The sequence below is a fragment of the Narcine bancroftii genome, chromosome 9 (genome assembly GCF_036971445.1).
Source record: "Narcine bancroftii isolate sNarBan1 chromosome 9, sNarBan1.hap1, whole genome shotgun sequence".
NCBI classification, from domain to species: domain Eukaryota; kingdom Metazoa; phylum Chordata; class Chondrichthyes; order Torpediniformes; family Narcinidae; genus Narcine; species Narcine bancroftii.
In genome coordinates, this window is record NC_091477.1 from 70,260,862 (window position 1) to 70,275,783 (window position 14,922).

General features: G+C 38.6%; 1 protein-coding gene across 2 annotated transcripts in view; it reads right to left on the minus strand.

Moving 5' to 3' along the window:
- The window catches only part of ubxn7 (UBX domain protein 7), a 119,289-nt gene that overhangs the window by 63,199 nt on the left and 41,168 nt on the right, over nucleotides 1–14,922 (minus strand). For both annotated transcript variants that reach the window (XM_069896369.1, XM_069896370.1), the window contains exons 5-7: nucleotides 13,827–13,939; nucleotides 7,002–7,148; nucleotides 6,242–6,332 (exon numbers count right to left, since the gene is read on the minus strand). In XM_069896369.1, coding sequence (XP_069752470.1) covers nucleotides 6,242–6,332; nucleotides 7,002–7,148; nucleotides 13,827–13,939 — 351 coding nt within the window. The remainder of the gene's footprint in view (nucleotides 1–6,241; nucleotides 6,333–7,001; nucleotides 7,149–13,826; nucleotides 13,940–14,922) is intronic.

Consider the following 14,922-nt stretch of genomic DNA (forward strand, 5'->3'; position numbering starts at 1 on the left):
TTCACAGTGTGAAATAAATATTTTTTTTAAAATCTTGAAAGTGGCAGAGGGAAGACAAAAATATTCTAGGTGGGGAAAAAAAAGACTTTACCATTTGTCTGGATCTTCCTGTCCTGGACAAGTTATTGAAAAAAATAGCAAAGACAAAAAAGGGCTACCATTGATTTCATGAAGGAGCTGAATTTGATAGAAAAATAGAGGCAAAAACACCCAAGAGAGAGAGATTATTCCTTCTACTTGAGACAACGATTCCTAATCTAGGATAGATTCATTTCTGGTTTCAGCCCATGTAAAGTGTAGGATCATGGAGACACAGGCTTCTGTCAGATCATTCACCTTTGAGATTAATCATAAGAAATGCAGGATAAGCAAGAGACGGTGTATAGATGGCCCCTTAATACGTTGCTGGTAAATCAGCCGGAGTTTTGTAGCTTTGTTAGAACACGTTCTAAACGTGTTCTGTGAGACCTACTGCACCTCTACTCCGGATAAATTTCTCCTCTGGGACACCCTCAAGTTGCATCCCAGAGGTCAAATAATTGGACACACTAAAGCAGTCAAAAAGGAATACATGAGGGTGGTAGAAGAATTGGAACAGGAGATTACTTATTTAGAGAAGGACTTTCAAAAATCCAGCTCTGAAGAACAATATAGGACTCTAACAAACAAAGAAATGAAATAGAATACACTTCAAACATATAGTATAGAAAAGGCTATAATAATGTAAAAACAAAAATATTACAAATTGGAGGAAAGAACCCATAAGGACCTCTTCTGGCAGTTGAAGGCAGAAAAGGCCTGAAGGACAATCAGTGCAATACAAACCGGAAATGATAGGATCTCGTATGTCAAAAGAAATTAGAGACATTTAGGCAATTTTATCAAAATCTATATAAAACAGAATTGGCAGAGGGGCCAGATAAAAATCAATGAGTTCCTGTCAAAATTGGAACTACCAAATTTAGACCTAAAGGAACAGGGAGGGTTAGATTTCCGCTTCACAGAGGAAGAAATAGAAAAGGCATTGAGTTTACAACAGACTAACAAATCTCCAGGGGAAGATGGATTCCTCCCAAATTCTACAAGGAATTTTTGATACCTCCTTTTATGGAGGTGGGAGACCAGGCAATTGAGATCCATATCCTTCCAGAATCCTTTTCAACAACAATTATTATGGTGATTCTCAAAAAAGGCCAGGATTCACTGAAACTATCTTCTTAAAGACCATTATTAAATACTTTTATGGACCTTGGACAATTTTATTTTTGACTGAGGACTGAAGCAGTCAAAAAGGAATACATGAGGGTGGTAGAAGAATCCTACTGCAGGGGATTTGACAGTTGCTAGGTGCTGTGGTAGCACAGGGCTACCACTAGGGAACCTTGACAGCTGTCAAAGGACTGAACCTACTGCAGGGGGATTTGACAGCTGTTAGGTGCTGTAGTAGCGCTGGGTGACCATGAGGGAACTTTTAAAGCTGTCAAAGCACGAGATACTCTCTCAAGCTTCTAGATACACTGTGAAATATATACTGGCTGAAATATTTTGCTTGAGAAAAATCGTCATTGGCCCATTTCCTTTGGAGTTATGAAACAATCCACAAAATGAGCCAATTATGTACGATTAAAACAGTGTTTTTCAAACTTTTTCTTTCCACCCACATACCACCTTAAGCAATCCCTTACATACACAGAGCACCCATGGCATAAGGGATACTTAAAGTGTATGTGAATGGAAAGAAAAAGGTTAAGTACCATTATTGAAAATCACTGTATAAATATTTGAGATTATGATAGATAGCCAGTATTCCATTACTCATACATAATCTAGAAATCAAAGATCCAAATTATTCTATCAAGTGTAGTCTCCTAAAACAAATGACAAACTCCATCATGCAATCAGATATACTAACTCTGACACCAAAACAGTTTATTGTCTTGATGCTCCAAGATTTTACCCCAGCGAAGGTAAATTGTTAGCCAGTGATAAAAAATTTGAAATAGTGCTGAACTCACACAGAAACTTAAGTATTCAACAGAGCAACTATTTTTTGTTGTCAATAGGAGAGAAGTATGGAAGAAACCAACTAAATGTTTAGACCCATAAACTTCAGGCAGAGTTCTAAAAGGTTGGGATAGCTGCTCTAATTAAATCAACATCATCTATTTTGGAATTTAACTCAAAATAATATAGATCATTCCAAACTCTGGTTATTGCTATAAGTATTACAAATTAATGTTGATTTAATGATTCACATCAAATTTCCATGCAACCTCTGCAACTCTTTTGTTAAATAACCTCACTGATTACTTATATGCTATGCAAACTGGTGCATACCCATGATTATATAGATAGCTCCCCCCTCCCCCACATACAACACAGACATACAAAATTTCAAAGTTACAATGGATCTGTTCTCACATTTTTTTTGGCGGAAATCTCTTTTTTTCAGCAAAATTTCATGTTTTTCACCCGATTTCAAATTACACTAATTTCAATTTACAATGCGAATCCCAGAACCAGGGTCCATTGTAAGACCCCATCTTCCTGTACCGTAGATGCAAATCTATTATGCTTTTGAACTCAACTGATTGTACAAGCAATTATTCATATGGTAAGACACTGACTTTTCCATAATGACCAAGCAAGGAAGTTAATTTACTCAAAAACAAATTATAGGCAAATACCTTCACTCAAATACCTCTCAGTTTCAATCCAATTAAATGGAGGTTTAATTAAGCTGACCGTGATAAGCTTACAGTTTTGGTGCTGTACAATTGGCCAGCAAAAAGAGATGTAACATGCTTCTTCTGACCGATAGTCTACAGGTCACCCTTGGGCAAGGTGTAGTACCTGTTTAGCCTCCCAATCAGGATTATGTGAAACTGTGGATCGGTGGATGGCTTTTACGAGCAAATTCTACAAATTGGAATTTATGGTTGTAAAACGGCAGATCAATGGCTAGGGTTACCCATCTAGTATGGACACTGCAACGGAAGGTGGCAACGGAAAACCACTTCAGTATTTTTCCCATGTATAATCATGAACTCAACATTGACTACAATCTCAGGAGCCTTCACCAAAGGAGAACAGGGGAAGCAACAACTATAATTCGGAGGGTCAGAGATTGTGATGGATGGAGAGACATGATTCCCCACAATGAATGGCAAGGCACCTGAATGATGACTGTGATCATTTCTATTCATAAATTTAACAGAGGGCTGCAAATTTCTCCATAATGAAATAACCCAATTTCCTTGGAATATTTTTGTTGGGAAAATTAAACTGGCATTGTCACAATATATTTTTTCACTGTTCAGCCTTACATATGAAAAGTGACCACTTAATGTCAGCAATGTGACATTTCAGAATTTTGACTTTCAAATTATTTAATATTAATATTATATTTATACTAGGAGAACTGTGCTGGGTTTAATTACTGAACAAGTAATCTAAAAGCATTAGCTCAAAGACAGTGGTGGATTCTAAATTCAGTAATCTAAATAACTTGGAGATAAGTTGAAGAGTGAGACAACATATCAGTGACAAAATGATTTTGATGGGAAATCTATCTGATTCACCATAGAACACTTCAGCACAGAAAGCAGGCCATATGGCCCTTCTAGTCTCATTCCATAACCCTCCAAACCTCTCACATCCATGCATCCATCTAATTTATTCTTAAAATTGAGCCTGCGTTTACCACATCAGATGGAAGCTCATTCCACACTCCCACCACTCTGAGTGAAGAACTTTCCCTTAATGTTCCCCCTAAACCTTTCCCCTTTCAGCTTAAAGCTATGCCCTCTTATATTTAACTCTCCCAGTCTAAGTGGAAAAAGCCTACTCGCATCCACTCTGTCTATACCTCTCATAATCTTGTAAACCTCTATCCAATCTCCCCTCATTCTTCTTCGTTCCAAGGAATAAATAAAGTCTTTCCCATCTCCTGAAGCAATAGATATTCACCAAAACCAGACTATCATTTATAAAAATCATGAGAAGCATAGACAAGGATAAAGTAAAGGAATCTAAAACTAGAGGGCATAAATTTAAGGTGAGATTGGAAAGATTTAAAAGGAACCTGAGGGCCACCTTCTTCACAGAGAGTGATGGGTATGTGGAATAATGCCAAAGGGAGAGGTAAAAGTGGGGAGAAATGTAATTCTCAAAAGACATTTAGACAGACACATGGACAGGAAAGGTTTAGACCAGTGGTTTTCCAAACTTTTTCTTTCCCTTTTTCTTTTTACATAATCCCTATGCCTCTGTGATTAGTAAGGGATTACGTAAGGTGGTATGTGAGTGGGGGGGGGGGAAAAAAAAGTTGAGAAGCACTGTGATATAGTACAGTTAGAAGAGTGGGCTGAAAGATGGTAGATGGAGTTTAATACTGATAAATGTGAGTGCTACATTTTGGTAGGAATAATCAAAACTGGCCATACATGTTAAATGGTGGACAATTGAGGAGTGCAGTGGAACAAAGAGATTTGGGCATCATGGTACATAATTCCCTGAAAGTTGAATCACATGTGGATAAGGTGGTGAAGAAGGCATTTATAAATCAGAACACAGGAGTTGGGATGTTATGTTGAAATTGTATAAGGCATTGATGAGGCCAAATTTGGAATATTGTGTGCAGTTTTGGTCACCTAATTGTAGGAAGGATATAAACAGAACAGAGAAGAAGTTTACGAGAATGTTGCCAGGGTTTCAGGGTTTGAGTTACAGGGAAAGGTTGAGCAGGCTAAGGCTTTATTCCCTGGAGCATGGAAGGTTGAGGGGCGATTTGATAGAGGTATTCAAAAGTATAAGGGGAAGAAGTGAGATCGATGGTAATATTCAAGGGAATGTTGGATAGATATATGGACAGGATAGGTGTGGAGGGTTATGGGCTGAATGCAGGTTAGTGGGACTGGGTGGGAGAAGATGATCAGCACGGAATAGTAGGGCCGAACTGGCCTGTTTCTGTGCTGTAAATGGTTATATGGTTACTGCATTCCCCATATCTTGTCACTGCTCTAGACCCAATTGTTACTGAAATATTTTGCTTGAGAAAAATTGTCATTGGCCCATTTCCTTTGGGGTTATAAAACCGTGTACATCATGAGTCAATTAGGTTCAATTAAACCAGTGGTTTTCAAACTTTTTTTTTCCACTCATATACTACCTTAAGTAGCCCCTTACTAATCACAGAGCACCTAGAGCATAGGGATTACTTAAAGTGGTATGTGAGTGGAAAGAAAAAGTTTGAAAACTACTGGCTTAGAAGGATATGGGCTGAATTCAGGCAAATAGATACGTGTCAAAGGGGCCGTTTCTGTACTGTCGGATTCTACAACTCCACCTCATTTTAAAATCAAAGGTAAAAGGTAAGAGCTTCATTGTTGTCACGTAATACTACATTAAGAATATAACATACATGAAATTCTTTAACTTTGTCTACTGTAAGGAAGACAGAGAGTTCCCACTTTGCCAACGCTCCTCACAGAAACGAGGCCCCAGTGAGAAATGAACTTGCAACCCCTAGTTTACAAGGCTAGTGCTCTAACCTCAGAGCTATCGGAGCCTCACTAAGCTAATGGAGCCGAGAGGCTTGCTTTCATTTTCTGCTAAAGACAGACTAAAAAGTTGTCATATCTGATTTATCAGTCTTTTTTTAATAAAAACGACTGCTGTTGGAAACAGTGTTGAATCAGTGCCACGTCAATGGACAAGATGGACAAGATGACCATGTGTTCCTGAAATTGCTGGATTCTAAAATCAGCTCCCATGCACTGAATCCTTACATATCGTCATTCAGGTTGAAATTGCCTAGCCCGAGATTTTAATGCATGGGAGTCTTTCTTATTTTAAATTGCTAACACTCTGTTAAGTCACTGATTTAATTCTATATAGCTGCACTGATCCATTTTAGTACAAAGGGCAAAATATTATCACTGGATCAAGAGGATAAAATTGAAATGACAGCAATGGCTGAATTTGAAGAATCCTTAACTAAAAGGAGAGGCTATAACATCACCAACTCTGTTGAAACTCACGGCATCTGAAGAATTTTTGAAGAGTAATACAGACAGTGGCGAAACCTTGCAAAAGATATAAAACCATAGTTTTTCTTTGCAAACAAAATCCTTCCACTCTTGAAAGCCACCAAAACTGTCTACAGTTTGGACTACCAAAAAGAACATATACTCTTCTTCCAAAAAGTGTTTTAGAATATGAAAATCTTACAGATGCCTACCAGTGCGGGGGTCTAGTATAGATACATAAGGGAAGTCTGAGAGCTGATAAAACTGGACGTATCGCTGTCCTTCCTCACTGTCGTGATATACCTGGGAGGAAGAAGAAGACAAAGGCGAGTTCTAGATTGCACACTTGACATCTACAAAGGTACTGTTAATGTTAATGAAAATGAAAACAAATCACAAATAAACCATGATCAAAGTGAAAAGGCAGCCAGATAGATTGTGCCAATCAAGCTCAAACAAGTGCTGACTTCCAATTCACCTTTTCATGACAGGCTCAGAAGGTAATGAAGAATTAAAATTTATCATTTGAAAGCTGAATGCTGTTAAATGAGAATGGACATTAGTGGAATTTTTCATGGTACACCTGAAATCTATCTTCTCAAAACAATTTGAAGCTTTCTGCTATGACAAAAAGGTTTATTCAATTTAAAACTTCTTACCCTCAGTTGCCCTTTTAACTATCACATGGTTCACATTTAGTTTGAAGTGTAGAAATAATTGGAAAGGATTAATCCACCATCAACACAAAGCCTTACGAACTTGGGTTTTCAGCAGGTATTTGTCACATTGTAGTGGTGATAAATTAGCTAAGTGAGCTGTAAGGTACTTCGCAATGGTGTGTAGGTGAGGATGGTCAAACAAATACTGTCAGCAATAAACAATACTTTCATTTAAATGCAAAGAATGTACTGAATGCATGACTGAAGCTTGTATACCTTCACTCCCCCACCCCCCCCCCCCACTTCCCTGTACCTGCCAAAAGATGAAGTGTTCTCGAATGATGGTTTTCACTGCCTCATTGCTCCAAACATCACGATTCAAACACTGACAGGCAAAATCTTGCACGTTCTGAATATTTACCATCAACCATTTGTTTTGCAGCTGTCCTGATTCCTTTGCCTGTCCAAAGAGAAGCATGGACATATTGGAACCTTACAACTTCATAAAAATAAGCATAGAGCCATGAATGTCATTGGAACTTACATGCTTACAAAACCATTCAATAAAATTATTGCACAATGTTAAAGAAACAGACACCCACAGAACCTCCAGTGCATCTGTCTCTGTTACTTTGAATTATTATCGATTCATGCCTACTAAGCAAAAGATCCAACCCAGATTTGATGTGATATTCTGACAGGAGAGTAACAGAGGCTGAACAGTCCTCAATCTCTGTTGAGAGAGAGAGAGAGAGAGAGAGAGAGAGAGAGAGAGAGAGAGAGAGAGAGAGAGAGAGAGAGAGAGAGACAGATGATGAGCAAAAGAGAGCACGAGCACACACACAAAAGCACAGTTACTCAACCCATGGCCCATGGATTTCTAGTATTCTGTGGATTTGTTATAGATTCAAGATTCTTTTTTATTATCATGTAATAAAACAGATGTAATATTAGACAAAATTGCATTTAGTCTGCCATAGGCAGACAAAGATTCATCATCAGCAGAAATTCCCTGGCACCCCTTACAGTCAGAGTAAGAGAGAGTCACTGAGTATCCGTGGTGTCCTGAGTGTCCACAGGTGGTCGATAGTGAAAACAAATATTATTGCTACAACAATAAATAAAAAATGTAAAGCAAAAACAAAAGAAAAATCTCCATGGGAAAAGCTCGCCAGCACCCACTCCTCCCCTTAATGGCCCATGGGTTTGTAATAGGTAGTGCATGGTAAGTGAAGGAATACTTAAAGGTAGTCCATGGATGAAAAAAGGTTGAACCTCTGCACTAGAGAGTAAAACACATGCTTGAGAAGAGCATGCCATCAGAAATTTTATAAACCTTATGGAGATTAGTTTAACACTATGCAATATTCAATTATACAGACAAAGCAAATGAGGCAAAGAATGCTCTTGAACTATTCTATACCAGCTAACTGAGCTTCCCTTTTGATTTGTGCACTTTCCATCATTGTTAATAGACTGGGAATCTACTTATTATGGGACCAAGCGTCATAACTGCTGCTTCATTCTGTAAATCACTATCAAAGTTGGTTTATTCGTGGACAAAGTAGCCTCTGACAAACATAAGAGGCAGAATATTCTCTGAAGTAATGTGCCCTTTTGATAATTTATAGCAAAAAGTAGCAGTCAATTCATTAGAAAACATCTCACTTCACATCAAAGGAAATAGAAGCAAGCCTGTGGGAGGCAAGCTGATGGACTCATCCAAAAAATTACCAGTTTTAGTTATAGCAATAACTGTATTGTCACACAAATCTTACAGATACTAAGGGAACATTCTTCGTTGCTTCCTAAGGGGCCCTCCCTTTGGCAATTTCCAGCACTGCTCACTAAAATAAAGTTGCCCTCACCACAAGACCTTCAAAATGTCTCTTGAAAACCTGCTCCTCAATGGATTTGTACAGTGAACTGCATAGGTAATATTCTAAAAAGAATGCAACACACAAAAGTAATTTTCTTTGAATGTCGGATCATTCTACAAACGTCTCTTCATGAAGTGCAGTGGAGTGAGCGATTGTTGACTCAGTAAGCTTTTAAATTCCTTCATCTGGACTTCTCTAATGTACCAGCTGACAAATGCTTTCTGAGTCAAAGTTGCATACACTTACATTAAATCTTAGCTGATATTCAGATTCCACAGACACGATCTTCATTGTATTTGTGCATTTTCATGCAGAGAAGTCTTTCTTTATCAACTTTTCTCAGTTTCTAGTTATATTCTCAGAAATTGCTCTGAAAAATTGCATCAGGGAATATCCACCCTCAGAATGAGTTTTATTTTCCCTTTCTATAAACACACTTAAAATGGCTGAATATTTTAATATTCAAGTAGGCCGTGCATGTTCAAAACTTTATCAATCCAGTAACAATTACATTTTTCTAACCTACATTGGTTCTATTTTTTTTTCTTTGAAACAATGCAAGAAACATGGAGGGATCGAAGCAAAGGATGCAAAACCATTGTTGTTTAAAGAGAGAGTAATAATATACAACAAGAGATAAATAAATCCAAGTCACAGAAGACCGGGTGAAAAGAAAACCAAGGAACACAAGGTCTGAGTTTGTAAACCAATGAGGGGTTGAAACATACAAACAGAGGCTGTGATTGTCGTAAAAACACAGGAATGCTGGAGAAACTCAGCAGGACTCGCAGCATCCATAGGAGGCAAAAATATCTAATCGACATTTTGGGCCTGAGCCCTTCCTCAAGGTATGAGTAAAACATCAGGCAGGCATCAGCATTAAGAGGCTGAGGAAAAGGGCAGAATGGGAGGGGGAGGAGTAGAGATCAACAGACAAAAAGGTCTTAATTGGATAGAAGAGGACAGGATAGAGGAAATGGAAATGATTGGTGGAAGAGGCATTTGTCTTTGCCTTTGTGAAAGGGGAAGGGGGGGTGGAGAGAGAGACCGCGAGTTAGAGGAGACAGGCAAAGATGAGTTGGGAGGACTAATGGAAACCAGAGAAGTCGACGTTAATGTCATTGGCTGAAGGGTGACTAAGCAGAAAATGAGGTGTTGTTCCTCCAGGAGGGTAGGAGGTAAAATCAGGCAGTGTGGGGTTGGGAAACAATGAGGGTGAAGGTAATACGAGTGAGATGGCCAGAAGTGATGTTCAGAGATAGTGCATGATACAGTGCTTTGATGAGTTTTAGTGGGGCCCTGTCAGAGGATTAAGTAAGAGGAGGTGCCTGAGAGTTGTCAGCTGACTTTAAACAAATAGAGGTCACTTCATCACACCACAACAGCACCACCCTTGTCTGCAGCTTTGATGGTGAGGTGGGTATAAGTGTGGAGAGCCAGGCATTCCAACGGGATAAGATTGGAATGAGTGAGGGAAGTGGTGAAGTCGAGACGGTTCATGTCTTTTTTTATTTTATTTATATTTTCAAATCAACATGAAATTCGTCAATTACATAAAAGAAACATAATATTATCATTTGATGTTGATTGTGAGCAAGAAAAGAAAAAACAAGAAGAACAAGTCCTAACCCTCCCCCTCCCATCCATCCAGGGGAAATAAATGAGAGCGATAGTCAATATAATTGGAGAAAAGAAACAGACATAAAAAGGGTTCATTGGATTCATCAATCTCCTGCCAAGAGACAAATATTCACCGGCCTCCAATTGGACAAACAATTTTCTACCACTACTCTCTGACACCTCCCATCCAACCATTGCTGAATCCATTTCACTACCTCCTTATTTATGCCTAATGCCTCCACCTTTTTTCCTAACCTCCTGTGGGGAACTTTGTCAAAAGCTTTACTAAAGTCTAAATAGACAACATCCACAGCTTTCCCTTCATCAACCTTTTTTGTAACCCCCTCGAAAAACTCAATCAGGTTTGTCAAGCATGATCTACCCCTGACAAAACCATGCTGATTACTCCCTATCAATCCCTGTACCTCCAAATATTTGTAAATACCATCCCTCAGAAGACTTTCCATCAACCTGCCCACCACAGACGTCAGCCTCATGGGCCTATAATTCCCAGGTTTACATTTGGACCCCTTCTGAAACAGCGAAACCACATGCACCACCCTCCAATCCTTTGGCACTACCCCTGTGGCCAGTGACATCCTAAATATCTCTGTTAATGGCCCCACTATCTGTCCACAAGCCTCCCTGAGTGTCTTTGGGAATATTTTGTCCGGTCATGGAGATTTATTCACCTTTATCTTTTTCAACACACCCATCACTACCTCCTCGGTTATCCTTACATGCTTCATGACCTCCCCACTATTTTTCTTTACTTCAACTGGTTCAATATTTTTTTCCCTAGTGAATACCGAGGCAAAGAAATCATTCAAAATTTCCCCTATTTCCTCCTACCTCACTCAGCCTACCCTCACTATCTACAAGGGGTCCAATTTTATCCCTCACTAATCTTTTACTTTTAATGTACCTAGAGAAACCCTTTGGATTTATTTTTACTCTGTCTGCCAAAGCCTCTTCATGCCTTTTTTTGGCCTTTCTAATTTCTTTCTTAAGATTCCTTCTACACTCCTTGTAGTCCTCCTTCAAATTCTCAGCTCCCTGCTCTTTATACCTCTTGTACACCTCCCTTTTTCTCCTGACCAAATTTCCAATATTCCTCGAAAACCAAGCCTCCCTATGACTTCCAGTCTTTCCTTTGATCCTCACTGGGACATATCTACTCTGTACCCTCAAAATTTCTTTTTTGAATATCCTCCATTTTTCATTTACATCCTTACCTGAAAATATCCTATCCCACTCAATACTCCCCAAATCCCTTCTTATTCCTTCGAAATTTGCTCTTCTCCAATCCAGAACCTCAACTTTAGGCCCCTCTTTGCTCTTCCCTAAAACTACCCAAAACCTAACAGAGTTATGATCACTAGACCCATTTGTTCTCCAACATTAATGTCCAATACCTGACCTAGCTCGCTCCCTAACAGGAGATCCAGTATTACACCGTCCCAAGTTGGTTCTTCTACTAATTGATATAGAAAACAATCTACATTTGGTTAAAGAGTTATAACCATAAATTCAGAAACTAGACAAACTTAAATAACACCATTTACTCAGGCTGGATAGTCAAAGTTGATCTATAAACTGGATTAGATTCAGCAGTATATTGGTACCCCACAGACAGGCAATTTATTAGAAAGCAGTTAGTTAGTCAGAATATTGCACTTTAAAGAAGACATCAGCGTGAGCTGCACTGGCAACATTCACAAAGATCTGGGCTTCCTACTCATGTATTCTTACTTTGCTGAGTACCCAATGCAAATCCCTGGCTTCTGCTAGCTATGCTCCCAGTAATGAGTCACCCATGGCTTGGCATGGAAAGGCTTAATGTGTTAAACACGTTGGGTCAAGTGTTGGATCATTCTATTGAGAGGTGGGTTGCAAGGCTGCATCCTGGCATGCTTAGAAAATGCATGCAATTGCTGGGGTTTGGCAGCACCTGCTGTGTTTCGACACATTGGCCATTGTGAAATCTCTGGGCTGGGGAAACCTGTACAGCCAAACAAAGGAGATGACAGCAGTTTCCAACATGTCCAGTAGCATATATGGAGACTGGCTGGAGGATCCATGTAATCTGACAAGATAAAGAACAACCACTTCTAGTCTTCAGCTATGGCTTGTTTTCACCATGCAGCCTTAAGCAGCCACCACTGTCATCAGTCATTGGTGCTCATAGTCTCTCCACAGAAACCAGTCTCATTCATTACTGACATGCACCAGGTTCCCAGTATCTAGTCCTGTCAGAAGTTTATATGCTTCAATGAGATTCCCTCTCATTCTTCTAAATTCCAATGAGTATAACCCTAGTTCATCCAGTCTTTCTTTATCCATCAGCCTGCTGAACCTTTGCTGCACCTTGCCCTGCATTAAGAATGTCCTTCCTCAGATTAGGAGAGCAAAATTCTACACAATACTCAAGATGTGGCCTCACCGAGGTACTATTCCGGTGCATGGTTCTCTTTTCAAATCCTCTTGTAATAAAGGCCAATGTGCCATTGCTTTCTTCACCAACTGCTGTACCTACATTTCAAGCTACAATGACTGTGGTACCATGACACCGAGGTCTCGATGCACCTTCCTTTTCCTAATTTCTCAACGTTCAGATAATCTGCCTTCCTTTTATGGCCACCAAAATGGATAACCTCATGTTTATGAGCATTATACTGCATCTGCCAATACATCTGACCATTCTCCTAAACTGCCAAGTCACCCCCACTGCCTTTTGGAATCTTCCTCACAACTCGCATGGTCACCTAATTTAAAATCATCAAATTTAGAGATATTATATTCAATTCCTTAATCGAGATCATCAAAATATACTGTAAATAGCTGGGATCTCAGCTCAGCATTGAGTCTTGTGATACCCAACTAGTAAATGCCCGCCAATCTAAAAAGGACCAATTTATTACCACTCTCTGCTTCTTGACTGTCAAACAGTCTTCAATTCACATCAGTACCTTACCTCTTACACCATGTTCTTTAATTTTGCACACCAACCTCTTGTACAGGACCTTATTAAAAGGCTTTTGAAAGTCCACATACACAACAGTTGGCTCACCATTGTCAACTGGTTAAATAAAAAAGATTATACAAGGTTTTTTCAAGCATGATTCCTCTTGCACAAATCCATGCTGACTTGCACAAATCCATGCTGACTTGCCCTAATCTTCTAATTCCTTTCTAAATAGGATGAAGGTAGTTTCTTCACTATAGACATAGATTAAAAATAAATGTCGAAATTTCAAGCAACACATGCATCCTTTTATGGCCAAAGACATTATTTTGATTCACATACACCTCTTGCAACATACCATTTTCAGGAAGTATTTTTTTAAATAGAAGTCAAAATTAGTTCATAAATGATGTCTTATTATGTGCAAATTATAATGATGATTCAAAACACATACTTAAGAAAAACAGAAATCAACTGACAGCAACTTCAACTTCCAAATGTTGTGTACTTGAGAAACTGCTGTCAGATTTCCTCCATTATTAGAATGAGTACTGATAGTCATGTCATTATTTGCAACTCAAAGTTTTGGCCAATATTACCTCTGGATCTCTCAATAATATTATTCCATTCTTGTAATTGTTGTTCATGATAAGAATTCCATGCTAACCCTCACCGTTTCAAAACTGCCTTTATGCATTAGGTCTATGGGTGGCCTGAAGAGGTCTGCCAGAGTGGTCAGCTTCTTGTCCACTGGACCACCATTCCGCAGCTCCTGCTCCTGTCTGACTGTAAACATATCATCAACACAGTGTTAGTGCACACATTGATGGACTGCTCTTTTTCACATCCAGAATGGTTATCTCGATGTCATAAAGTTGAATGAAAAGACATTTTATTTTCCCACAAAGAAAAAGGTTTTAATATTACTGTAGAACATTGACTTTTTTTTAAAATTCCTTGAGGTATAATTTTTTAGACCATTGAAGAACAACCTCTACTTTCTTTTTACTATTTCATCATTCGTTATTAATAGTTAAAACAAAAATTCAACATAAGAGACCAATGATGCACATCAGATTATTGACCCAGTATTTTGAGGTGAGACTACAAATACAGTTATTTATATTATTCATTAACTAATCACTGATCCCATGAAACTAAGCCACTACTTTCTGTAACAGAAAATTACACCATATTTTTCATTGAAACACCAACTATTAGTTAATCTTTCTGAGAATAGGCTGGGCTGAGTTATACAGAGGATAAACAGCAGGAGAAAAATAAGAAAGGGGAAAGAAAATTGAGACATATCAAAGCAAGAAATGGATGGGGAAAGAAGATAATAGGCTGTTCCCACAAATGTTTAGATTCAGGGTCATTGATTTATTTAACTAATTTTAATAAAGTAAACAATGGCCAGAATTTTGATCTGACAAACTTACTGTGCACAGTATTTAAATTTGCCAACCATGTTCAGACAGTACAGTGGAATTTAAAGAATGGAGGAAGCAGCATGTCGCCCTCTGTGGGCAATCTGGCACCTGTGCAACCACCAAAAAAGACCAGGTTTGCACCAGACTAAAGAACTCATCAAAATAAGAACAGAAATTCATCAATGGTCACATGCATTCATTGCTATAGAGCAGAGCATGTGAACTAAACTTAATTGATGAAATTTAGTTCAATTTTAAAACAAATTCTGGAAACAGTATTTTACAAGCACTTCAAGCACATGACCAAGGCTAATTTTCAACCCCATAGGAGTAAAA